This window comes from Paroedura picta, chromosome 13 (assembly GCF_049243985.1).
Source record: "Paroedura picta isolate Pp20150507F chromosome 13, Ppicta_v3.0, whole genome shotgun sequence".
NCBI lineage: Eukaryota > Metazoa > Chordata > Lepidosauria > Squamata > Gekkonidae > Paroedura > Paroedura picta.
Window position 1 is genome coordinate 41570373 of NC_135381.1, and position 25263 is coordinate 41595635.

General features: G+C 45.6%; 1 protein-coding gene across 2 annotated transcripts in view; it reads right to left on the bottom strand.

Moving 5' to 3' along the window:
- The window catches only part of COL4A6 (collagen type IV alpha 6 chain), a 198555-nt gene that overhangs the window by 72350 nt on the left and 100942 nt on the right, over nt 1-25263 (bottom strand). For both annotated transcript variants that reach the window (XM_077309299.1, XM_077309298.1), the window contains exons 5-7: nt 15803-15937; nt 13381-13425; nt 2377-2493 (exon numbers count right to left, since the gene is read on the bottom strand). In XM_077309299.1, the coding sequence (XP_077165414.1) occupies nt 2377-2493; nt 13381-13425; nt 15803-15937 (297 nt within the window). The remainder of the gene's footprint in view (nt 1-2376; nt 2494-13380; nt 13426-15802; nt 15938-25263) is intronic.

Genomic DNA, 25263 nt, shown 5'->3' on the forward strand with positions numbered 1-25263 from the left:
CATAGCCCGGCCCCCTGCATCTCTAGCAATGTGCGAAAGTCAAATGTAGGTGGGTGTGGGTTTCATACGAGTGACACAGGAAGAGGCCTGGTAACACCACTTCCTGCAATATGGGAGTGGTCTGTTGATGTCACATCCAGTGGGAGTGTCTGGGTGATGCCACTTCCAGTTGTACATGACTTCCAGTGGCGTGGCCAGCTGACATCACTTCTGGGGGTCCTCAAAGCAGGAAGAATACTTCAGGAGGTCCTCCATGGTCAAATGTTTGACAAACACTGGTCTAGGCAGAGATGAATGATACCCATACATCTCTTTGCATCTCTAATTCCCTCCCTATGTTAAAATTCAGACTGCAAAAGTAAGGACTTATGCTGTAAAAGCACCATTAATGGTTTAGTGTTCTGTATTGTTACACAGGGAGCTGCGGCGTCCCTAAGAATTTTCAGAGAAAATGTTGCATTCCACAAAGACCGGCTCTTCTGAGATGAGTGTTTGTTCACAAAGCAACAATACATTGTTGGCTACAATAAATGGAACCCCCACAGGATTTCTTATCTGGGATCCCTTCCATGCAAACACACCCAATCTCTTGGGAACTGCTCCCCCTTGGAGCCAGCCCACTCTCTTGCATATATTCCAACCACGTTGGTGGGGCCTAGGGTGGAGGTCCTTCCGACCCAAGTGTCTAACCCTTGTGTTTGGAACAGTCACACACATTCCACTGCAGGGTGGGGCAGCAAAATGGTGTTCAGTTCCCACACAAGGAGACCTTAATGGTAGAGTAAATAATGAGGAATCTAGTAGCGAGTTTAAGAAGACTTTGTTATAAAGCTGCTTATACCAAGACTCAAGACATCTTTATTAGCTTAACAAGCTTCCAAATCAGAGAAAGCGTAACTAAATACCCAAATATAAATTATACAGGACAAATCTTAGTTTGTCTCTTCCGCACTGACAAACAGAGACTGTTTAATCTCAGTTTACCCAAGTACATTGGCAACTTTGTTGAGCTAAAACAATTCTGCAGGGCCTGCAAAACAGAGCTCTTTCACCAAGCTTTCGGTAGAGACCTATAAAACAGCTCCATCAACTAGAGCCCCCCCCCAGAAGCCCCTCCACCAAACTGCACCCAACAGATACGGCAAAGGTTACATTCAGTGGTGCAGTTAAATGGCTGAAAGTTATACAGCTGTAAGGTTATAATGTTCGAAAGGTTATGAGTTCAAATTATTAATGTATTCACTATGCTGTACTAGTGTCACAGTAAACTATGAACTGTGAATCCTACTGTAAACCGCTCTGAGCCGCAAGGGAGGGAGGTATAAAAATGTAATAAATAAAATAATAAAAATAAAAAAAAAACAGTTAGCAAGCTTGGTAAGATCCCTTCCACATAACAGTGATTTTATAGTAAGAAACTGAGAGCTGTATTTGGAATTTAAATATGTCAAATAATCCTGAATTGCGGCTTGTTGGTCCAAAAAGGTTGGATAGTTTAATACAATATGAATTATTGTGCCTGGGACTTCACATCTGTGTAGACCAGGGGTAGTCAAACTGCGGCCCTCCAGATGTCCGTGGACTACAATTCCCAGGAGCCCCTGCCAGCATTCGCTGGCAGGGGCTCCTGGGAATTGTAGTCCATGGACATCTGGAGGGCCGCAGTTTGACTACCCCTGGTATAGACGGTAACTTTCTGAAATGGGGACTTGGTGGAACCTTCTTTATGACACATTTGAGATGAAAGAGTTTACTCTTGCCAGTAAAAAGTTGGTATATTGGTAGGAGACCAAGTGTTTCATGAGGTTTAGTTCAGCATTTGAATTTCAATGTCCTCTAATCTCCATGAAATTGTCTTAAAGTATTTATTAAAGAAAAAAATATATTTTTCATCCTGACCCAAAAGCCACACAATTTGTAAACCAAAACTTTTAAGCTTAGATAGAACGCTATTGGGCCAAGTAGAGACATACAGGGTCAGGCGGAAAAAAATCTTTCCCATCCCTGCTCCCTGAAACAAATCTAAGCAATCAATCAATTTATTAATACAGAGAGCCTGTTTGGTGTAGTGGGTAGGAGTGCGGACTTCTAATCTGGCATGCCAGGTTCGATTCTGCACTCCCCCACATGCAACCAGCTGGGTGACCTAGGGCTCGCCACGGCACTGATAAAACTGTTCTGACTGAGCAGAGATGTCAGGACTCTCTCAGCCTCACCCACCCCACAGGGTGTTTGTTGTGGGGAGAGGAAGGGAAGGGGACTGTAAGCCGCTTTGAGACTCCTTTGGGTAGGGAAAAGCGGCATATAAGAACCAACTCTTCTTCTTCTACAGTCATGGACCAATAACAACAAGTCCAAGCATTCATCGCAACATACCGGTGGCCCCTGCATGCCGGGAAATCCATCTGGTCCGGGGCCTCCGGGGCTTCCAGTTGTGCCATTACAGCCATCGAGGCCAGGTAGACCTCGGCGTCCTGCCTGGCCGGGGTGTCCCTGGATTGGTGCGGGGGAGAGAGAAAGATGCGCATCAAAGTGAGTATCCTTTTTAAAAAACTGAATTTTTACATAAAATCTGTGAGCATGATTCAATAAAACGGACAAATAACAGTTCTCCAAAAACCAGCATGATTAAGTAATGATGCCCAGATCTGAACAGATCAGGCTGGCTCAATTTCATCAGATTTCAAAAACTAAGCTGGGTTAGCTCAAGTCAGTAGTTGGACGGGAGACCACCAAGGAAGGTTTCACAAGGTCAGGAAGTGACAATCCACCTTTCTTCCTCTCTTGTCTTGAAAGCAAGGGTTCACCATGAATCAGCTGTGACCTGATGGCCTCCCTTTTTTGGAATTTTATATTGCTCTAAAACAGGGGTAGTCAAACTGTGGCCCTCCAGATGTCCATGGACTACAATTCCCAGAAGCCCCTGCCAGCAAATGCTGGCAGGGGCTTCTGGGAATTGTAGTCCATGGACATCTAGAGGGCCGCAGTTTGACTACCCCTGCTCTAAAAGATATATAAAGAATGGCAGTTCTTGAACATATGTAGCAACTTCCCCACCCTGAGAGATTTTTTCAACTCCTTGAAAGTGTATACGTCTATTGTTTAAAAAAGAAAGACATTAAAATAGGAACATTAATCTGGGATTTCACAAATAAGATGCAGATTAGTTATTTAGGAATTCTAACAGGCAACTTCGCTATCATAAAATTCGCCCGCAGGTCTTCTAGTCAACAAATTTGTACGTTTTGTCATTGTGTTCTCTAACTTTGTCCAACCACCTATCTGCTCCAGGCAAGTCTTGTTGACAGTCCTTTACATGCACACAAGCAATGATAAAAACAACCACATGAGCCTCGATCCAGAAACCCATACGAGGCACCCCATGGCCTCAACAACCCTCGATCATACAAGCAGAATGGGACGTGCCAAAAGGCATGTGCACACCATTCTGTCTTCTCTGCCAAAATTCCCCTGTGAGTAGGTCAAGCATTGTAGAGCAGATGCCAAAGCTCCAGAGGCTTGGGAGGGCACCACGTTAACCAGCCGTGGCACAGTGGCACCACCACTCAGTCTCTTGCATTGCTGGCTTGTGGCATGAGGAGGGTCCTTATGATTACACTGAGCTTTTCCCCAGCAAGCAGTAAGTAGGACGAACAGCCAAGGTCACCACTCATGTGACAGTGTTTGCAGCTACACAGGCAGGATCTAGGTTTTGGGGCTCCACAGCAGACAGAGCCTAGAACCCCCCATCTGCCCAACTCATGCCTCCTTTTCCATTCACCCTGCCTGTTTGCCTCCCCACGTGGCCAAGCATCCCTCTCCTGCTTGCAAGGCCACAGGCCAGGGCATGCAGCGGGGAGAGCTGTTGCCATAGCCACCAGGAGGGCCCCCACTGGGCACCAGCCATATTCTTTTGTAAGCTCTGAGAATTTTCATCTAATAATGGAGAAACTCATATCGCTGCTCTGCAAAAGGGATCACTGCCAGCAGAGGGCAGCAGTCGCAGCTTTCAGGAGGCTAGCTAAGGCCAGTCCATTCCGATTCAGGTGGGTGGCCCTGTTGGTCTGAAGCAGGGGTAATCAAACTGCGGCCCTCCAGATGTCCATGGACTACAATTCCCACAAGCCCCTGCCAGCTGGCAGGGGCTTGTGGGAATTGTAGTCCATGGACATCTGGAGGGCCGCAGTTTGACTACCCCTGAAGACCCACAAGAATAAGCTCTCGTTTGCATGCAAACGCAAACTCTGAATAAAACTTTCTTGCTCTTCAAGATGACACTAGATTCCAATTTCCCTGTGCGTTCAGAAGGCAAGCTAACCCCTGCGCCTTTGAGTTCTCAGTGTGAAAATGAGACAAGCCTTTCTTCAAGGTGATCTGCAGTTAATAGCGACAGAATGGGGAAAGCATCAGATATCGAGAAATGCATAAGGAAATCATGGTATACTATAATAATTATGAAAATAGCAAGTTCTGCAATGGAGACAGATATGCACAAGTCATTTTCCTGAAAACAAATAAATCTAAAATATTAGTAAAAAAAAGAGGCTGAACCCCATTTAGATTGTAAAAATTTACTTCACCAGCATTGTATTACATGATATGCATTATGTAGCCTTGTGTACTGAATATTATAAATGGGTCATACTTTTTTAAAAAGTTCAAACCAATATAGTTTCTCCACCAGTGCTGCTTTTCAGAAACTAAACCTAGCAGAACTACTGATGTTCTAACCCAGTTTGTGGTCCACTACTACCCTCTACAGAGCCTCTTGTGGCGCAGAGTGGTAAGGCAGCAGATATGCAGTCTGAAAGCTCTGCCCATGAGGCTGCGAAATAGTGGGTAAGAACAACAGCCTCGGATTTCCACTTGGGAGGGAATTCCTTGGAGGGGAATTAGAAGAATACTAGAGGCAAAGCCGGCTGCATCCAGGGACACAAGGGGTGCTAGGGTGCACACCTGGGGGGCTGGCTACATGGCAAAAGCTCTTGCCCATCCTTGGTCTCTTGAGCGACTTGATTCCTATTTCCTGTGGAATTTTTTTAAGGGGCCTGAAGAAGAATCTGAGATGTTATCACTGGGGCAGAGTGAGCAGCATGGAAGTCCTCTTTTCTGCTGGATGTCAGAGGCAGTTGCAAATAGGGGGAAAGGGGCTACCTATGCTTGAATTTCCTTCCAAAAATTCTGAATTCAATCCCCCCCAAGATTTTCATATGGTTTCCAAAGAGCAAAAGCCACACATTTCATTCTAGATAATGAAATTTTGCACCCACGTGATTCAAGCTTGCCAGAAGGATACAAAATACAGCTATTATAAACCTCTGTTGGGCTTAAAGGTGCTATTGGACTCAATTTTTGTTAGGTCACATAATGTCTCCTGCGTGGTGATCGAGCTCCAAAGTGCCCATGTCCGGCTGGATCACATCTCAATGTGTTAGTAATGCATTGAACTTATTGTTGTTAGTTGCAAAGTCGTGTCTGACCCATCGTGACCCCATGGACAATGATCCTCCAGGCCTTCCTGTCCTCTACCATTCCCCGGAGTCCATTTAAGTTTGCACCTACTGCTTCAGTGACTCCATCCAGCCACCTCATTCTCTGTCGTCCCCTTCTTCTTTTGCCCTCCATCGCTCCCAGCATTAGGCTCTTCTCCAGGGAGTCCTTCCTTCTCATGAGGTGGCCAAAGTATTTGAGTTTCATCTTCAAGATCTGGCCTTCTAAAGAGCAGTCCGGGCTGATCTCCTCTAGGACTGACCGGTTTGTTCGCCTTGCAGTCCAAGAGACTCACAAGAGTCTTCCCCAGCACCAGAGTTCAAAAGCTTATAAGGTATGCTTATAAGGTATGCTATGAACTTATAAGGTATGTTAATTCAAGCAACACTGATTCTTAAAATTATCTCTGATCTGGCAAAAACGTCTGTCCCTCCAGTGTCTGGATTGGATCTCAATGGTATAAATTAGGACAGACCTGCCAATATTCAACACATGCTAGATCTTCCACTGTCCTCTTCTTTTAAAGTTAATCCTTTACAAGGGGGGTGGGGGGGAGCCATCTACTGTAATCTGTTTGCTAACTTGCCTGTCTTTGGTTCAGCAGTAAAGTATCTTATATCAACATGCCAGCCTGTAACAAAACACAGTATTGGCCTGTGATGGTTCAAAGCAAACGCATGGGATTCTTCATTCACGTATTTATCTCATCTCAATTTATAGCCTGAAGGCAGCAGATAACTCCTGGGGGCAAACCTATTATGTGGAAATGAGAATTGCAAGCTTTTATCCTGTATATAACAAAAGCGATAATCAGTATTGAGAGTTTAAAGGACAAGCTAAAGTCTCCTTTTTACATCGTGTAAACATCCTGCAGCTATTTGTTTAATTTTCAGGAACAAAAGGCTGGGCCCCACCGACCCAGGGTGGGGGGGGGCTTCGGTTGATGCATAACTTTAAAGTCTTCCACCAAAGGTTCTTGTGCAGGAAGAAAGCAATAATGTTGGAGGACCAGATCTCCAACTCTGGCCACTGATGTTCATACTCAGAAAACTTTATGCCCATAAATACAGCATTAAGCTCAAATAATAGCATCAAACAAACCTACACAAGTCTCTGTACAGTTGCACTTTTTACTGTAAGTGTGGCCTGTCTACACACATAGCAATGGCTCATGCTATGTAAACCCAGCATAACAGTTCAAGAACCATGATGTTCCTGTGCGCTAGTCATTTGTCTCAATAGACTAGCTGCATGAGCACTGCGATGGGGAAGATATAATTCATGTAATTATGTAATAGCAACTGTTGGCCATGGAAGCTGTTTTGCTAAATCTTCATGATGACAAAATGATTTTGGGCTAAGAATACTTTTATTGCTGAGCCAAAAACGAGACATCAACAGGTAGATCTTGCATTTGTTGTTGTTGTTGTTAGGTGCGAAGTCGTGTCCGACCCATCGCGACCCCATGGACAATGATCCTCCAGGCCTTCCTGTCCTCTAGCATTTCCCAGAGTCCATTTAAGTTTGCACCTACTGCTTCAGTGACTCCATCCAGCCACTTCATTCTCTGTCGTCCCCTTCTTCTTTTGCCCTCAATCGCTCCCAGCATTAGGCTCTTCTCCAGGGAGTCCTTCCTTCTCATGAGGTGGCCAAAGTATTTGAGTTTCATCTTCAGGATCTGGCCTTCTAAGGAGCAGGCAGGGCTGATCTCCTCCAGGACTGGCCGGATTGTTCGCCTTGCAGTCCAAGGGACTCGCAAGAGTTTTCTCCAGCACCAGAGTTCAAAATCCCCAGTTCTTTGACGCTCGGCCTTCCTTGTGGTCCAACTTTCACAGCCATACATTGCATCCCCAACACCTGGGCTTCTGAAACAAAGGTTGCTTATTAAAACTGAAGATGCTCTGGGAGATCATGAGAATAAGAGTTTGAAGCAAGGATGAACTCAAGTTTAACCGAATACACAGCGTTTGTGTGTTCCAAAAGTCAAAGAGTGTATCCATTGGGTGCCTTTAAGCAATACATAAAAAAACAGAGGAAGAAAAGCAAAACTGCCAGGTTGATAGAAGCCACTCCATGGACTATCTCACCGATGTGTTTCCCAACCAGTCAGCTTGTATATTCAGCTGAAATGGTATAAATCGTATATCTTTTTTTCCAGCCTTGTTCCATGGGAAAAACTAAACATATGCATGAGGACAGTGCATTTTTTTAAAGGTCCAGTTTCTCCATTACCTCTGTGGTTAACAGTTAATAAACACAAGCTGTTGCTGTTGGGGCTGCCAAGAGGTTTCCTCGACTCAGCTGCAACAACATGGAAAGCAGGTGACTCACCTGATAATAAACTTTTCCAACATGACCCCTGGTGGCCTCTCCCCGCGACTAGTGCCAAGAATCTGCGGTCCCTTGAGTACTGATCGCAAAATGATGCAGGGCCCTCTGCAAAATCCCCCTTACTCCTGGGAAAGGGATTGCACTGGACATATGATCAACGAGAACTGTAATCACAGAATCATAGAATCATAGAGTTGGAAGGGGCCACACAGGCCATCTAGTCCAACCCCCTGCTCAACGCAGGATCAGCCCTAAGCATCCTAAAGCATCCAAGAAAAGTGTGTATCCAACCTTTGCTTGAAGACTGCAAGTGAGGGGGAGCTCACCACCTCCTTAGGCAGCCTATTCCACTGCTGAACTACTCTGACTGTGAAAAACTTTTTCCTGATATCTAGCCTATATCGTTGGACTTGAAGTTTAAACCCATTACTGCGTGTCCTCTCCTCTGCAGCCAGCAGAAACAGCATCCTGCCCTCCTCCAAGTGACAACCTTTCAGATACTTAAAGAGGGCTATCATGTCCCCTCTCAACCTCCTTTTCTCCAGGCTGAACATTCCCCTCAACCTATCTTCATAGGGCTTGGTCCCTTGGCCCCAGATCATCCTCGTTGCTCTCCTCTGTACCCTTTCAATTTTATCCACGTCCATCTTCAAGTGAGGCCTCCAGAACTGCACACAGTACTCCAGGTGTGGTCTGACCAGTGCCGTATACAATGGGACTATGACATCTTGTGATTTTGATGTGATGCCCCTGTTGATACAGCCCAAAATGGCATTCACCTTTTTTACCGCTGCATCACACTGCCTGCTCATGTTTAGTTTACAATCCACAAGTACCCCAAGGTCTCGTTCACATACAGTATTACCTAGAAGCGTATCCCCCATCCAGTAGGCATGCTTTTCATTTTTCTGACCCAGATGCAGAACTTTACACTTATCATTATTAAATTGCATCTTGTTCTCATTTGCCCATTTTTCCATTGTGTTCAGATCTCGTTAAACTCTGTCTCTATCTTCTGGAGTATTTGCCAGTCCTCCCAATTTGGTGTCATCTGCAAACTTAATGAGCAGTCCCTCCACCCCCTCATCTATATCATTAATAAATATTTTAAAAAGTACCAGACTGAGCACCGAGCCCTGGGGTACCCCGCTACTCACCTCCCTCTTGTCTGATGAAACACCATTGACAGCTCTTTGAGTGCGGTTCTCTAACCAATTCCCTATCCACCTAACTATCTGAAAATCCAGATTGCAGTCCTTCAATTTATCCATCAGAACATTATGGGGAACCTTATCAAAAGCTTTACTAAAATCCAAGTAAACAACATCAACCGAATTTCCATGATCCAGCAAACCTATTACTTGGTCAAAAAAGGAAACCAGGTTGGTCTGACTGGACCTTTTGGAGACAAATCCATGCTGACTTCCTTGGATCACCAAATTGTTCTCCAGATGTTTGCAGATCGCTCCCTTTAATATCTGCTCCATTATCTTCCCCACAACAGAGGTCAGACTCACTGGTCTGTAGTTTCCCAGGTCATCCTTCCTCCCTTTTTTGAAGATTGGAATAACGTTTGCTCTCTTCCAGTCCTTTGGGACATCTCCAGTCCTTAAAGAGGTCCCGAAGATGATGGAGAACAGTTGTGCAAGTTCTCTGGAAAGTTCTTTGAGCACTCTCAGGTGCATTTCATCCAGCCCAGGGGATTTGAACTCATCCAGTGCAGCTAAATGCCTCTCAACAACCTCTCTGTCCATGTCAACCTGCCACCCAGACACTATCTCTTGGCTACTGCCATCTCTAGATGTGTCTAAACCCTTTGACCTGTGGGAAAAAAACAGATGTAAAATAGGTGCTGAGCCTTTCTGCTTTCTCTGCATCCTCCGTTAGAGTTTGTCCATCCGCACCCATCAGTGAGCCTATTGCCTCCTTTACTTTACGTTTGCTCTTCACATAACTGAAAAATCTTTTCTTGTTACAGTGGGCTTCCCTGGCCAATCTTAGCTCACTCTCAGCTTTGGCCTTTGATAATGTTCCCTATAGGATTTTTTTTAAAAGTACAAGAAATGCAAAACAGAATTGTTCCGATTCCACATTCTCTTCCAATGCTCAAATTATAATATTATAATTTATAATCCAATTGTCACAGAACGGTTTGTTATCTAATTTGCTCTCTGTGAGAGGAATGGAAGATCTTATACCACCCACCAATGAAGGAAAACAGATCACAAATGACTTTTGTCCCACATCAATAATTAATCATTAAAATAAAATTAACTGATCATAAATTACTTTATTTGCCTGTAAACTATCAGTAGTTGTAAAGTTTAATACTCTCCCTCTTCTTTGTTTACTCATTTCTAATTGTTTGTTTAGGAAGTTAAAATTTTAAAAAAGCATGACGTTAAATATAATAGAAAGCTTCCATGACCTAGCCATGGGGTGGGAGAGATGGCTCCGGAAATCTGGGGACCGTCGTTGAAGTGGGGGAGAAAAACAGATGTCAGGATGTCAAAATCAAAAACTAATCAAAAACTTTATTAACAGTCACTTAGACCAATACAAACTGTAATATACATAAATAATTTGAAAGTTATGTGAACAATAAAACAAAGACCATTAATCCACATATCTCTGCACAGAAATATTATTATCTGAGGTTAATATGTAATTTAATAGCAGCCACACAAAATTTAGCAGTCTTTGCAGTGACTTATATATTTTTGTAGAAGCCCACCAAAGAAACTGATTGGCCCTTAATGGGGAGTGCTCACTGGTCCATAAACCCATTCTATAAGAGTCTATGATTGGCTGAATTGCAACATTTCATTTGCATAGTGGTTGGCATTAGCACTATTGTGTTCACATACATATCTGTTCCTCTTAATAAAATAATAGGAAGGGTTGGGGTGGGCTCAGTCTGGGATGGGTGGGGCCAACAATTGGCCCCTTGGCTAAGGTGATCAGATTTCAAGATTGTCAAAGAGGGACGCCACTGATGGGGGGGGGGAGGTTGCCAACTTCCAGGCTTGGACTGGAGGTCCGGAATCACCTAAGGCCTGCACAGCTTAGACACACCTGGGGTTTGCCAACCTCCAGCCGCAGCCTGGAGTTCTGGAATCATCCTTAATTAATTATGGGTAGGAAAGGTTGGATAGGGGCATAATCAATTTGGAATTTGTTAGGTAAGTATTTAATTTAATTAGGGTGTAATTGGGTAGAATTGATTAGGGGTCAGATCAGAATGGATAAGGGAGCAATGAGTTAGTGGTGAATGGATTAGGGAATGTTGTAGGTTGATAAGGGTTTGTGGGTGTGCTTTTCTCAAGGACTTAATGTTCAAATGAGCCTGTTTGTTACCTGCTTTTTTTAATGAGGCAGAATAATCCCTAGTAATTTTATATCATCTTTTGAGACAAGAAATCTAACTTAAGTCATCAGCTTTTCAGATGTCGCTATTGCTTACCAGGTTTAGGGTTTTAATTGTAACATGATGTCTAACTAATTAATATTTAATTTTTAAAATGCAACATATTACATCTGGTGTTGTGCTTAATTTTGCTGAATTGGTGTGGCATGTGGCAACTCCTGTAGTTAAGTGATATGTGGTGATGGTCATAAAGTGTTTAAAGAAATAGGTTAGTATTGGGACCTAAATACTGACAGATGAATTCCTGAGAAGGCAGGAAAGAGTTCTAACAGTTTCCAGCTTTTTGGATGAAAATGGCAGAACAGTTTGCATTTTGCAGGATAGGTTTAGTATCACAGTGGCATTTTCTTGCTGGCATCTTATTTTCAAAAGACTTTTTACACTTTTATGTATTGCATTAATAATTGTGAAGTTCTTTGGCGTAGTCCAGCCTTTTAAAGCATTAAAATCCCCCCCCCCCCAAATATCACAATGAAATATCACATTCCTTTTGAGGGTGGGGGGACTTTCCCCTTCTGCCAAATAGTTGGCTGACAGGGAGGCCACAGAAAAGCCCCTTCTCGCTTAAAATATTGCTCTGGCCAGGGGTTAGACACAGCCAAGCCATGTGTCTTTCTTCTTTGCAACTCTCTGCAGATTTGAGGCCTACTGCACAGCGTTATTCTGCAGATGAAACTGGTTCTTTTGTCTCCTGTGCAGTAGGCCTCAAATGTTTCAGCTCAACAACAACCTGTGTGGGAGGCCTTAAATGTTTCTTCTCTACCACAACCCTGTGCAAAGTAGCCCTTTCTGCCTGGGGAGCTGATTTTTATACTCTGCAGGTGAGCTGTAATTCCAGGATCTCTCCAGGCCCCACCTGGAGGTTGGCTACCCCTGGGTTGGAAATATTCCTGGAGGTTTGGAGGTGGGACTTCAAAATCATACAATGCCTCAGAGTCCAGCCTTCAAAGGAGCCATTTTTGCCTGCAGTTGGTAGGGAGTGGTGCAGGAGTGTCCCTCCTGGGTTATGGGCTATGGCCAGCCCTTATCAGCAACTGTTTGTATTCTGGGGTGCAGACAGGAAGACCAGCATCAGTCCTGTGAGTCTGGAAAGTGCAGGAAGATCTAAATAAATATTTACAGCCTGAAACTGTAAATAGTGAACAAGTAAATGTCTGATGAGACATGGGAACCACAATAATATTTTTCAACGTTGGCCTGGCAAATATAAGAACAGAATAAAAAACCTAACTAAGGTCAAGACTGCTGTGCACAGAGAGTCTTCCTCTTAGGGTTGCCAGCTTCCATGTGAGGCTCTCTACCCCACCTCCCTCATTGGGAGTCTGCTATGGGAGAGGAAGGGAAGACGATTGGAAGATGCTTTGAGACACCTGAGGCCTGCTGGGTCACTGCGGCCCATTCCCAGTTCTCTCAGACCTCTCACAGCCCCACGTCCCTCACAGGTTGTCTATTGTGGGGAGATGAATGGAAAAGTGTTTGTATACCGCTTTGAGACTTCTTTGGGTAGTAAGCAATAGGGTACAAAAATCCATTCTTCTAAGGAGCAACCATGAAAGAAGCATGTGGGCACAAAACATTTTGTCAACAGTGAAAAAATGGAAAAGAAGGAACAGGGTGGACACCTGTGTACTGTGACTACCCCATGTGTATTAGGGCAGAGGGGCATTTCGGTGTCTGTGGCCTAATTCACACAAGAAGGGAAATGACACAGAACTGGGAGGAATTGGTTGCCATGTAATCTTCCCGTAAGAATAAGGTGACCAGATTTTAACATTGGTAAAGCGTGATATGTGATTTCTTTCAGAGGGACTGGTTTAACGCCAACCCCAGTGTGAAAACTATACTCTCCCTGTGAAACCTGTATCATCCAGAATTCATACCTTGCGCTTCTACGCCCAACGTTATAACTATCCTAGTTATAAAATTGCAGGAAGACCATTGTTTTGTTTTTGCTTTGCCCATTTCAGCGGCACCACAGAAATAATGCAAATAATTTTAATGCAGTTGTTCTACTGACACTTATCCTCTGGGAGACAGGTTGAGACTGATGTTGACTTGCCATCCTGTCTTTTAAAAAATCAAATGAAAGCAATATTTTTGAATTCCTATTTTAAACAAAAAAGAATACTTACAGGAACCCCATATATTCCTTGAAATCCAGGAACTCCCATTGGGCCCTGAAATAAGAAAAAGAACACAGTTAAAATGTACCGACAGTAGCTGCAGACCTGAACCATAACAAGAAGAACAGAACAGGCAGGAGGCCTTCAGAGATCTCACTGAACTGTGGAGAATTAAAGATTTGCACAGACCGAGCTTGTTGTAGCTTCTTCATGCATTTTATTAATGAGGGCAGATGATTAAACAGCTCTTCGAGGTAGAACAAATACCACCTAAACCTAATGTGCCCAAAAAATACTTCAAAAAAGCTCCGCTTTGTACTAGGGTTGCTAGCCCTGGGTCAGCAAAATCCTTGAGATTCTGAAGAAGGAGAAGAAGAAGAAGAGTTCAATGAAAACAATACTTACTAGAGATAGTTTGAGAACTAAGACTTAAGGAGGGCTGATTCCCTAGATCAGTGGTTCCCAACCTTTTTATCACCGGGGGGGGGATAGTCTTTTGCCAAGGGACATTGCTGCCGCCTGAGCCCCTGCTCCACTTGCTTTCCCGCCGGCGCCCCTGACTTCCCACTGCCCACTGAGGGGCGCTGCCATCAGCAGCTGTGCAGTGCCATGCTGAGGGGGAGCCCCAGCCATTGCGGCCGCTGGAGAGCACCAAAGGTGAGCTGACAGCAGAGTGGCAGGGCAGCCCCTGAGGCAGCAGCTGGGGAGGAGGACGAGGAGGAGCCACGGCCCGGTACTGACTGATCCACGGACCAGTCCCGGTCCCCGAACCAGGGGTTGGGGACCACTGCCTTAGATCAGGGGTAGTCAACCTATGGTCCTCCAGATGTTCATGGACTACAATTCCCATGAGCTCCTGCCAACATTTGCTGCGGGCCCTGCAGGAGCTGTCAGCATTCTGCAGGGCCTGTAAAACGGAGCTCTTCCACCATGTTGAGGCCGGGATTGGCAAGGAAGAACACTGCCCCCGATGGGGGTTTGAAGTATTCATCATTACCCTCCATCCCCCAATGCCCTTGTTCGGGTAGGGGAGAATGGTATTTACCGCCGTGTTGGGTATTTTTATACTCTTTTAGTGGGGGTTTTAATGGGGGATTTTAAGACCACTGTTACCCGCCACGAGCCTGTAGGAAGTGGCGGGAAATAAACAGAATAATAATAATAATAATAATAATAATAATAATAATAATAATAATAATAATAATAATAATAATAATAATAATAATAATCTGGAGGACCACAGGTTGACTACCCCTGACCTAGATGACACTTTGTTTGCATTAAAACAGAAGCTGTTGGATTACCCAGGTAAAATTTCTTTTTCACATTTTTTATCTCGCACAGACTTGTCTTTTTCGTTCAACTTATTTACCATGCGGCCACATTTTTATTACTACCTTGAGGTTACCAACCTAACCTTGCATGCCTTCTTAAACTATTTCACTAATAGTTTCTGTGAACTCTTCTAGGGGATCCAACTCACTGGGTGCAATTGTGCCTGCTACATTTATATGATCAGTAGACAGCAGGTACATGCCCAGGGAGAACAGGAGACATTGGCCTGGGACGGGGGGAAGAGCAAAAGTGGGGAGAGGAGGAGATGGTTCCCACTACTTCACTTGACTTTTGACACGACCTTCCCCTATATCCCTCCAAGGCAGCAGGTTGGTGTAAAGAGGCCTGTTCTCTCATCAGCTGATCTCCATCATCCAATTCATCACAGGTGCTTGACTTGGGGCAGGGGAGATCAAAGCAAGTCACGATGTGACCCCAACTCAATAACAATAACAAAAACAATAATAATGAGTGCCACAGAACTCAAATTTTGTTCTGCTGCTTCAGATCAATATGGTTAGCGATTATAGGACTTGAAGAAGGGACTGAAAGTCAAACAACTATCATGAGAAATTCTTGTTCTTCTGTATGCAAATAATGAATTATAGAAGATCATGCTGTCTAAGTAGCAGATGAGCAATGTCTCCTGTTGGCCACAGCTATCTAATGCCTTCAAGTGTTTAAAGGCACCAGCCAAAGGGCTCTTGTCCTAAGGCAAGAAGAAGAAGAAGAAGAGTCCTACCCAGAGGATAATTTACCAATAGAAACTTCCATATCAGCTTCAAATTATAGTTCTTGGGGAGGCCAAAAATATCACAGGTAGTACTTCATTCATTCATTCATTCATTCATTCATTCATTCATTCATCCATCCATCCATCCATCCATCCATCCATCCATCCATCCATCCATCCATCCATCCATCCATCCATCATCCATCCATCCATCCATCCATCCATCCATCCATCCATCCATCCATCCATCCATGCATCCAATTTATATACCATCCCTCTCATGTGCTTACCATATTATATGCCAGAAAATGGCACTTCAGAAGCAAGACAATCTGCCACTCTAGGAGGTATGGGTCAACTCACCTTATCTCCTTTCAGTCCAGCAGCACCTGCGGTGCCTGGTCTCCCTCTCTCCCCTTTCGGCCCTCTCAAGCCTTCCGATCCGGCAAATCCCAGGGCACCCATGGGTCCTTGGTTTCCAACTGGTCCTGGTTGACCCTAAAAGCAAGGAATAAATCAGGTTTTTTTTAAATACCACATTCTGTTTTATTAGCTCCTGAAGACTGATAGAGTGATTATGCAACTGGAATAATTAAAAAATGACTCTTGGATTTTAGAAGAATGGTGTTACTGGAAGAATTCAGACAGAATCACAGTTTGTTGTTACAGGAACAATCCTCAGAGGACCTTGTGCTTCTGTGCTGGACCCCTTTCCCCTCATAAGCATCTCAGATGCCAAAGACTGGTTTGCAACATACTCTCACTTGTGATGGCCAAACCAGATTGGCCAAGCTTGGATCCCACCTAGAATTTCACAGGTGCAAACAGAGGCTAGGATTGGGCGCTTCAGTGTCCGAAGCGTCCGTTCCCGCCTGAAGCAGCCAGCGCCACAGTGTGGCGGGGGGGAGGAGGGATGTGGGCGCCGACCAGCGTCTGCCTGTCCCCTCCCCTCCCCTCCCCCACCACAGCGCTGGCTGCTTTGGGCGGGAATGGCCACTTTGGACGTCCAAGTGCCCAACCCTAGTAGAGGCAATTTTGACCCATGGGAGACTTCTCCCAAGCTGCTTCTGGGGAATCGCCCCTCCCATCTCCTAGACCAGGGGTAGTCAAACTGCGGCCCTCCAGATGTCCGTGGACTACAATTCCCAGGAGCCCCTGCCAGCGAATGCTGGCAGGGGCTCCTGGGAATTGTAGTCCATGGACATCTGGAGGGCTGCAGTTTGACTACCCCTGTCCTAGACACTGCAATGAAACGGAAGGGGGGGTGTTTCTGAGACAGCAAGGAGAAATTTGTGAAAATCAGCCCCCATGCCCACAGAAATTCTAAGTGGGATCCAAGTTTTTATCAACTTAAACATAACATTAGAGCTCCCGCCCCCTTTCTGCAACATGAAAACATTTCCAGATTATTGCAATTTTTTTCAAAAAACCTCTGCTTGTTGACCCATGCAAAATACTATTACAACTAGTTTTCAAAAATCAGTTGACTTCTTATTCTCATTTGAGAAAATGAACAACTGAAGTGGGACTGTACACTACTTAACTTTCCAAATTAAAAACAGACAGAAGACACAAAAGACACATTTAAAAGCAAAGAAGCAGAAGGGTGCTCCTTGCTCAGGAACCAAACCATCAGTTGTCAGCATTCATTCCTGCACAACAGCAAAAGGGACACGGTTTGATATGGAACCAAATTCGGCAACCACAGCAACTATTGCTGGAAGCCCTTGGCAACAGAAGAGCTGATCTTTAGCCTGGGCAGAGAATCAGTAAGGTACGGAGGAGGCGATCTGGTACAGGTGCAATCCAAGGAAGCCATCTGCACCGCACTTCTACTGCTCCAGCAAACCCGGACTTAAGCAGAACGGCGATTTGCCATAAGGAAAATGCTTGATACAGCAGCGTCCTCTGCAGAATAATGGGCTTCTCACCTCCCTTTCTTGTGCAGATGGGCACTTTACACCCAGACACGCTGTGTAAAGCTATTTAGCTGGCCTATAAACATGATGATAATTCATTTTACATGAACAAACAGCAGCAGCAGCATTGTGCTAATTTTAACCAAATAACGCTAAAAAGAACTCCACTGATTTATTTTGCCTCTGCCCTCCTTATTTTTGGAACTGGCCCAGGAACACCAGGTGGAGTCCTTTAAGGGAGAGGCTGACCTTTAGGGAGTTGAAGACTGGAGAAGTAGAGCTCACCGGCAGAGATATATTGAGAGGTTCCAGGATGAAGCACCTGTTTGGCACGTAGTTCAATTCCTGGCATAGCTAATGGACCAAGAAGATGGTGCTGGGAAGGACTCTTGTATGAATAGGCAGATTGTGAGTGAGTGGATGGGCAGGAAGGGATGTGCTGGTGTTTGTCTCTTGTAGTCCAGTGGTCCCCAACCTTTTTATCACCGGGGACCACTCAACACCTTTTACTGAGGCCCGGTGTGGGGGGGGGAGTAGTTTACTCCTCTGCTCTCAACCACTGCCCTAACACTCTCTGATTGCTATGGTCATGTTTAAACATCCCTTCAAAATAAGATACAGACACGCCACAACAATGAAGTGTGTTGTAAAGGGCTGGGGGGGATGATGTAAAGGGCCGGGGGGGGGGAGAAGGCGTCCTTCGCGGCTCACCTCCGATTAGTCGACGGATCATATGTGGTCCGCGGCCCACAGGTTGGGGATCGCTATTGTAGTCTTTCCTTGCATACCCAGGGAATTTCTAACTGCCGCTGTAGGATGGTCGGTGAATTTCCTCCAGGCCAGGCTGGATTCTGGAGATTTTTGATGTGTGTGTGGGGGGATTACTTGGGCATGAAACTGGGGTCACTGTGGGTGGCCAGGTAGCTGTGAATTCCTAGATTGAACAGGGGGTTGGACTAGATGACCCTGGTGGTTCGTTGCAACTCTATGATACTACCCTGGAGAGCAACTGCCAGCCTAAGTATGCAATACTAACCTCATTCAGTATGGGGGAGGGCATGAATGAAGAAGTGGAGTTTGTACCCATATCTGTTCCACTTAATATTTCTGGTAAGGCCTTGGAGGAGGAGCTGGTCTCATGGCTTAAGTGCCAGTATTTAACACCCACTCAGAGCAACTGTCCTGCCCCTGATCGCATCCTCCTCCAACCGGCTTGCTTGTCTGTCCAGCAACCAGCCAATCACCTTCCATCCCCCGCACCTGACCACCCCCTCCTCCTTCCACTTCCCTCCGAGGCTCGGAGGCTGCAGATCCCTGCTGCGTGAGAGCTGCCCCTGCCGGTGAGTTCCCTAACAGCTGCCTGCAGCCTTTCCAGGCCCTGCAAGGAGGGGGAGCCTGTCCGCAGAGTTCTTCCACCCCACCCCCAATCTAGCGCTCTGAATTCCTGAATGCAACGGGCTTGGCCCCTAGTTGAAAAATAAAAACCAAAAAACGAGGTGATATAGCCTTTCTAGGGTGACAGCTCTTAGGCAGCCAGCCAAGGAATTCCCAAGCCTTCTGTTTTCCTTGGTATAATGGTGCCTTTAGCATTGGGGTAATTCTCAAATAATACATGTATTCATGTAAACTGTTTTAATCTGAAATAGGTTAAACCGTCACAGGAGAGCTCCTGCCAAGAAGCAGAAATTGAATATGACAGCCTCAAATTTCTTCCTGCTGAACTATTCTCAATATTGAGGGTGGCTTTGGAACCCTTCATCTAACCCTGTTAATTGTTGGTTTCCAGCGCAGGCTTTGGAGGACGGCTTCTCACAAAGGTTCGATTTTCTGATCTCTTTACACACTACAAAGGAGATCTTAATGGCACTTGAGACTTAAACCAATGCGCTGGGGTTGCTCCAGAAACACGAAGACACAGTAAACATGCCTCTAATCTCCCTCGTAATGTGATTAAACCATGATAATCTAATTCTTATGAATTTCATTTAAAGTCCTTTTGAAGTTTGTTAGGATGGCCTGAAACAACGCTCTCCAAACTGTAAACCCCGGACAACAAAATATACATATGGCCAGGCGGCTTTCTCTTCTACCTTTATTTTTAATACCATTAATCTATTGTTATATTTTATGTACCCCAAGGAAAAAAATCAACTGAGCACACAACTTTTGATTTGCTTGCGAATCTAATGTGTTTAAAGACGTTATTTTGAACATTGCATGACAAATTCCAAAAAGATATCTTTTGTTGTTTCCTTGCATTAAAATATATATTAAGACAAACCCGGGTCATATTTTTGTTTATTTGTTTTTTACGAATATCTGCACTTCTATATTGGTTACGAGCAGCAGGCTCTAATCTGGAGAACTGGGTTTGATGCCTCACATTTCACTACCTGAAGGAGTCCCAAAGTGGCTTATCAATACCGTTCCCTACCTCTTCCCACAACAGACAGGTGGAGGCTGAGGGGATGGGATGGGACAATGGACTTTTAAGAGGTGTGAGCATTACCATATTTCTAACCCCTTAATTTAAACCACCTTTCCCTCAGCCATACTTCCCCTGTTCCCCCACTACTGGGACCCCCAGCCCCTCGTTCGCATCCCCTTCCGTCCTTCACTCCCCCTCCTCTCCAACAACCACAGTCACCACAGTCTGTGACTAGCCCAAGGTCACCCAGGGGCTACATGTAGAGGAGGAGCAGAGAATCAAACCTGGCTCTCCAGATTAGAAGAAGAAGAAGAAGAGTTGGTTCTTATATGCCGCTTTTCCCTACCCGAAGGAGGCTCAAAGCGGCTTACAGTCGCCTTCCCATTCCTCTCCCCACAACAGACCTCCTGTGAGGGAGGTCAGGCCGAGAGAGCCCTGATATTCCTGCTCAGTCAGAACAGTTTTATCAGTGCTGTGGCGAGCCCAAAGTCACCCAGCTGGCTGCATGTGGGGGAGTGCAGAATCGAACCCGGCATGCCAGATTAGAAGTCCGCACTCCTAACCACTACACCAAACTGGCTAAGAGAGGGGACCAATTAGGGGTCCCCTCTCTTAACCATCTCTGCCAGGCACATGTTGCCACGAAATCTCATTAGTTTTTAGGGAGAGAGGGGACTTCCGTTTATTCTTACCATGCAAAGGAAAGCTTGTGTGGTTTTTTTTGCAAAATGATTTGTGCCTCGTCTGCTTACGAATGGGAAGGGACACACAATCTGGACCCATGCAAGGCTAAGAATGTCACATTCGCCAACTGGTCCTCAGTTTCTCTCAGGCAGGGGAAGGCCAGTTCCTCATGCCGAGTCCGTCTTTCCAAGGGGAAATGCCAAGCTGAGCAGCACGGTGCAGTGGGAGTGGGAAACAGCAGCAGGCACGCAGGCACGCACACACACACATGCTCTCTCCCCAAATGAAGGCAGCAGGCGCCATCAAATCGTTCTCTGCGGCTGAGCCCCACTGCCTGAGCCTGCTGCCTCTGTGCCACCCGCAAGGATCAAACTGAAGTGAGATCAAATGGTCTCAGCAACATCTGAGACAGGCGGGGATGGCTCTTGGCCAGCCGGAATGCAGATAACTTGCAATTACACAAAATCTCATTCATGGATTGTCAGATTAGGAGAGGGCCGGCGTGGATTCTTTTGCCTGCTCTTAATTGAGAGCAAAGCTATCTGTGCTTAGCACTTCATTTGGAATGAAAGGAACTAGAGAAATGTGAAGCATTCGGGTCCTTTCCTTTCCTTTCCTTTCCTTTCCTTTTTTTTTTTAAAGCATGGATGGTTATGTGAATGCTTCTAAATCGGGTAGTCAAACTGCGGCCCTCCAGATGTCCATAGACTACAAATCCCATGAGCCCCCTGCCAGCATTCGCTGGCAGGGGGCTCATGGGAATTGTAGTCCATGGACATCTGGAGGGCCGCAGTTTGACTACCCCTGCTATAAGGCTTAGAAGGAACACTGTCCAGGACAGCAATGCTCTGCCAGCTAGCGAATGCTGGCAGGGGCTCATGGGAATTGTAGTCCATGGACATCTGGAGTGCCGCAGTTTGACTACCCCTGTTCTAAACACTCAGTGCCTGCAGAAAGGCTATGGGGAAAAGACCTGTGATGCCCGGGCTGCTTAAAGCCATTCCATCCTGTGCATAGGATTCGTAGAGTTCCCAACTCCAGGTTGATCAATTCTTGAAGATTTGAGGGATGGAGCTTGGGGAAGTTGTGATTTGGGACGGGAGGGGCCTTAGTCAGGTATAATGCCATACAGGTCACCCTCTAAAACCATTTTCTCCAGGAATATGGATCTCTGTTGACTCAAGATAAGTTGCAATTCCAGGAGATCTCCACATCCCACCTGGAGGCTGCCAATCCTAACCGAGGTTAGTATGCAAAGGTAGGCAACATGCAAAGCTAACTGAGGTTAGTATGCAAAGGTAGGCAACATGAAAAGCTAACCGAGGTTAGTATGCAAAGGTAGGCTACCTCTCTTCACCAAGCGAAGAGTCAGAGTCACCAGCTGCGCTCACAACACTTTACACTGGCTGTGTCTTTGTGATAGAACACGGAGAGGCCCAGAAACCCAGCGTGCAAATACTCCCATGTCCCAACACCAGAGACGGACCAGGGCATTTTATTATTTATTTATTATTTATTACATTTATATGCCGCCACTCCCAGCGTGCTGGCTCGTGGCGGTTTACAGCCAATAAAAAACATAAAAACATCATATAAAACCGCATAAAACCATTAAAAATTACATAAATTTTAAGCACTGAAACTCAAAATGTCCTGCAGGAAGCATCAGAGATGTGTAGTTAGCGTATTAAAAGTGCTCACCAACGCATGCCAGAGCAGGCAGCCCTCATAAGGCCTCTCTCCTGTGTGAATTCTTCGGTGTTGATTCAAATCACTTCTCGTCTTAAAGCTTTCCCCACAGCCGACACATTGATATGGCCTATCTCCTTTGTGGCGATTTTGATACCTGAGGTAGAGTCTCCAGGTGTCCTCAAATCTGAGCAGCCCAATGTGTACGTTATGCAGATTTCCAGCTAATTAGGAAAATCACGTATGTCTGCTGTAGCTTTGCCTAAGCATCGTTGTATGTCTATTTCTGGCAAGCCCCATGGAGAACGTGGAGAAGCTTGTTTCTAGTACTCCAGCTCGCTCATGCTGGGAATTGTTTGTGATTTTGGGTGAGAAACGTAACAAGCGTGCCAGTCACAGTTATGACTTTCCTCACTGGCTAGCTAGAGCAATGAAAAATGTACAGGCTTCTCGCACAATGATTGTGGCCGATGAAGCTTGCTTAACTTTTTTAAAAGCTTAACTTAAAAGAGAAAGAATGCTTGAAAGCCAGCTGATAGCCCAAAACTGGTACGGGCAAGAATGTCCAGACCCGGGACAATACTCAACCACCAGGTCATGTAGTTTGTTGTATTCTTACCTAGTGGGGACTCCATTTTACAGGCTTAACAGTTTAAGTAATCAAAAGTTGCAGCTGTTTAAAAGAAGATTTAACTCAAGAAATTTTCCACTGTTCTCTGCCCAATAACATGGCAAACCAAGCAAAAGTAGGAAACCTAAAACAAGGGTTGTCCGTCATCTCCTGGAATTAATATTGATCTCGGATAACAGAGATCAGTTCCCCTAGAGCAGTGGTTCTCAACCTTCCTAATACCGTGACCGTTTAATACCATTCCTCATGTTGTGTTGACCATAAAATTATGCAAGTGTCCTTTCACAGAAATTAAACCGAAACGGACCAATGGCGTGAAGATCTATTGTTCAGAATTGTATATAAATTGTTTTTTCTCAGGGAACCTGCTGCAGCGGCTGGCGGCCCACTGCCCCCCCCCAACCAAGCTGCTAGCCCTGCCACAACTGCTGTGAAAGGGTCATTCAACCCCCAAAGGGGCCCTGACCCCCAGGTTGCCCTAGAGAAAATGGCCGGATTCTATGCCCCTGCAACCCTTTTAAGTCCTAAAAGGGTCAGGTGAGTGATCACTGAATTCTGGATGCCCCGTGCAAAACCTTAACATGCTTAAATAGTGGTCATTGAAAGGTGACAGAAACCGAAGGTTCAGACTGGGAACTTTAACAAACACTATGAATAATTATATTTAGCACACCCAAACTCAGAGCTAAACGAGAAGAAATTCCGCATCTACTTTTCTACTTTTCCTCACAGAAACCACATGCAGGACTGGAAGTTCGAGCTACCACCCCTCCACCAACCGCCTTTCTCCTTTCCCAACAGCCCTCTTCTTTTCTGCAGTTTCTTCTTTAGAAATTCTGGACGCGCTGGGAAGGAAGACAATGACGCCTCAGCTTCTTTTCTCCTGGCTCCTCCCTTTTGGAGCCTACCCCCTCTTTTCCTTCTAATTGCCGTCTCTAACATCCCCCTGTTCTTAGACTCAAGTCTTGAACAATAACACCAAACTTAAATAAAACCCGTGTCTAAAAACACCAGTACCTCTCTGCAGCCTCTAGAGCAGGGGTAGTCAAACTGCGGCCCTCCAGATGTCCATGGACTACAATTCCCATGAGCCCCTGCCAGCGAATGGGAACTGTAGTCCATGGACATCTGGAGGGCCGCAGTTTGACTACGCCTGCTCTAGAGACTGAAAAACAAAGTAAGTATGCTGGGAATCAGAGTCCCCCCTTTTATCATTCACCCAGCCTCTCTGTAGGCTTACGCCATTACACTGTGCTAAGCCCTCGCTGCTCCCTGAACCTTGCCCTTCCAGGAATTTTCCAACTACCCTACCTAAAACATTTTTGGCAGGCGAAATCCTTCAAACAAGGAATTAACCTAATGAAAGGATGGTCTCGCTGTACGAGAGCCAGGCCTTGCTTGTTGGGCACTCGTCTGGAGTACTGCTTAGCCTGTCCAGATGGAAGAGTACGATGGGGTTGTGTCATGAATCCGTTCTTTGTTCCCGGACACCCAGCAGCCAAAACTATCCTGCCTGTACACACAGCAGCTGCCTTTGACTACACTGGCTAAATAGCTATTGACAGACAACATCCTTTGCACACATGACAGAAAGCCAATAGAGAGCTACCTGAACCTGTGGCCCTCAAGAGACTTAGCCGCAGCCAATTCTGCATGAAGTTCTTTCTTTTGTCATCCCTAAACTCACAGCTTTTTAACTAATTGTCTTTCAGCAACAGGACTGGGATTGCTTCCTAGTAGGGATGGTTCCCTGTCATGTTCTCACTTATGCTGCGAGTAGTAGTAGTAATAGTAGTAATCTGTTCCACTATATATTTCTGGAAAGGCCTTGGAGGAGGAGCATGTCTCATGGCTTAAGAGCCACTCAGCGCTTAACACCCACTCAGGGAAGCTGTTCTGCCCCTGAATGCCTCCTCCTCCAACTGGCTTGACTGTCTCTCCAGCAGCCAGCCAATCACCTTCCGTCCCTCATCCCTGACCATCCCCTCCTCCTTCCACTTCCCTCCGAGGCTCGGAGGCTGCAGATCCCTGCCGCATGAGAGCTGCCCCTGCCGGTGAGTTCCCTAACAGCTGCCTGCAGCCTTCCCAGGTCCTGGAGGGAGGGAGAGGCCGTCTGCAGAGTTCTTCGTCTCCACCCCCCAATCTAGCACGCGTTGTATTCCTGAATGCAAGGGGCTTTGTCCTTAGTAATAATAATAATATATGTTGATGGCTGTTCTTGGTCTAGCTAGCTTGTGGCGGTATAAAACTACTGAAAATACAATAACCCCTCAGTGTCCATAAAAATGCCAAACTCTCACCATTCACCCCCCAAAACTATTAAAAAAACAGTTATCAATCAGTTATCAATCCACCTGACAGTGGAACAGGCTTCTTTGGGAGGTGGTGGGTTCTCCATCTTTGGAGATTTTTAAACAGAGGCTGGAGAGCCATCTTCGGGAGAGGCTGATTCTGTGAAGATTCAAGGGGGTGG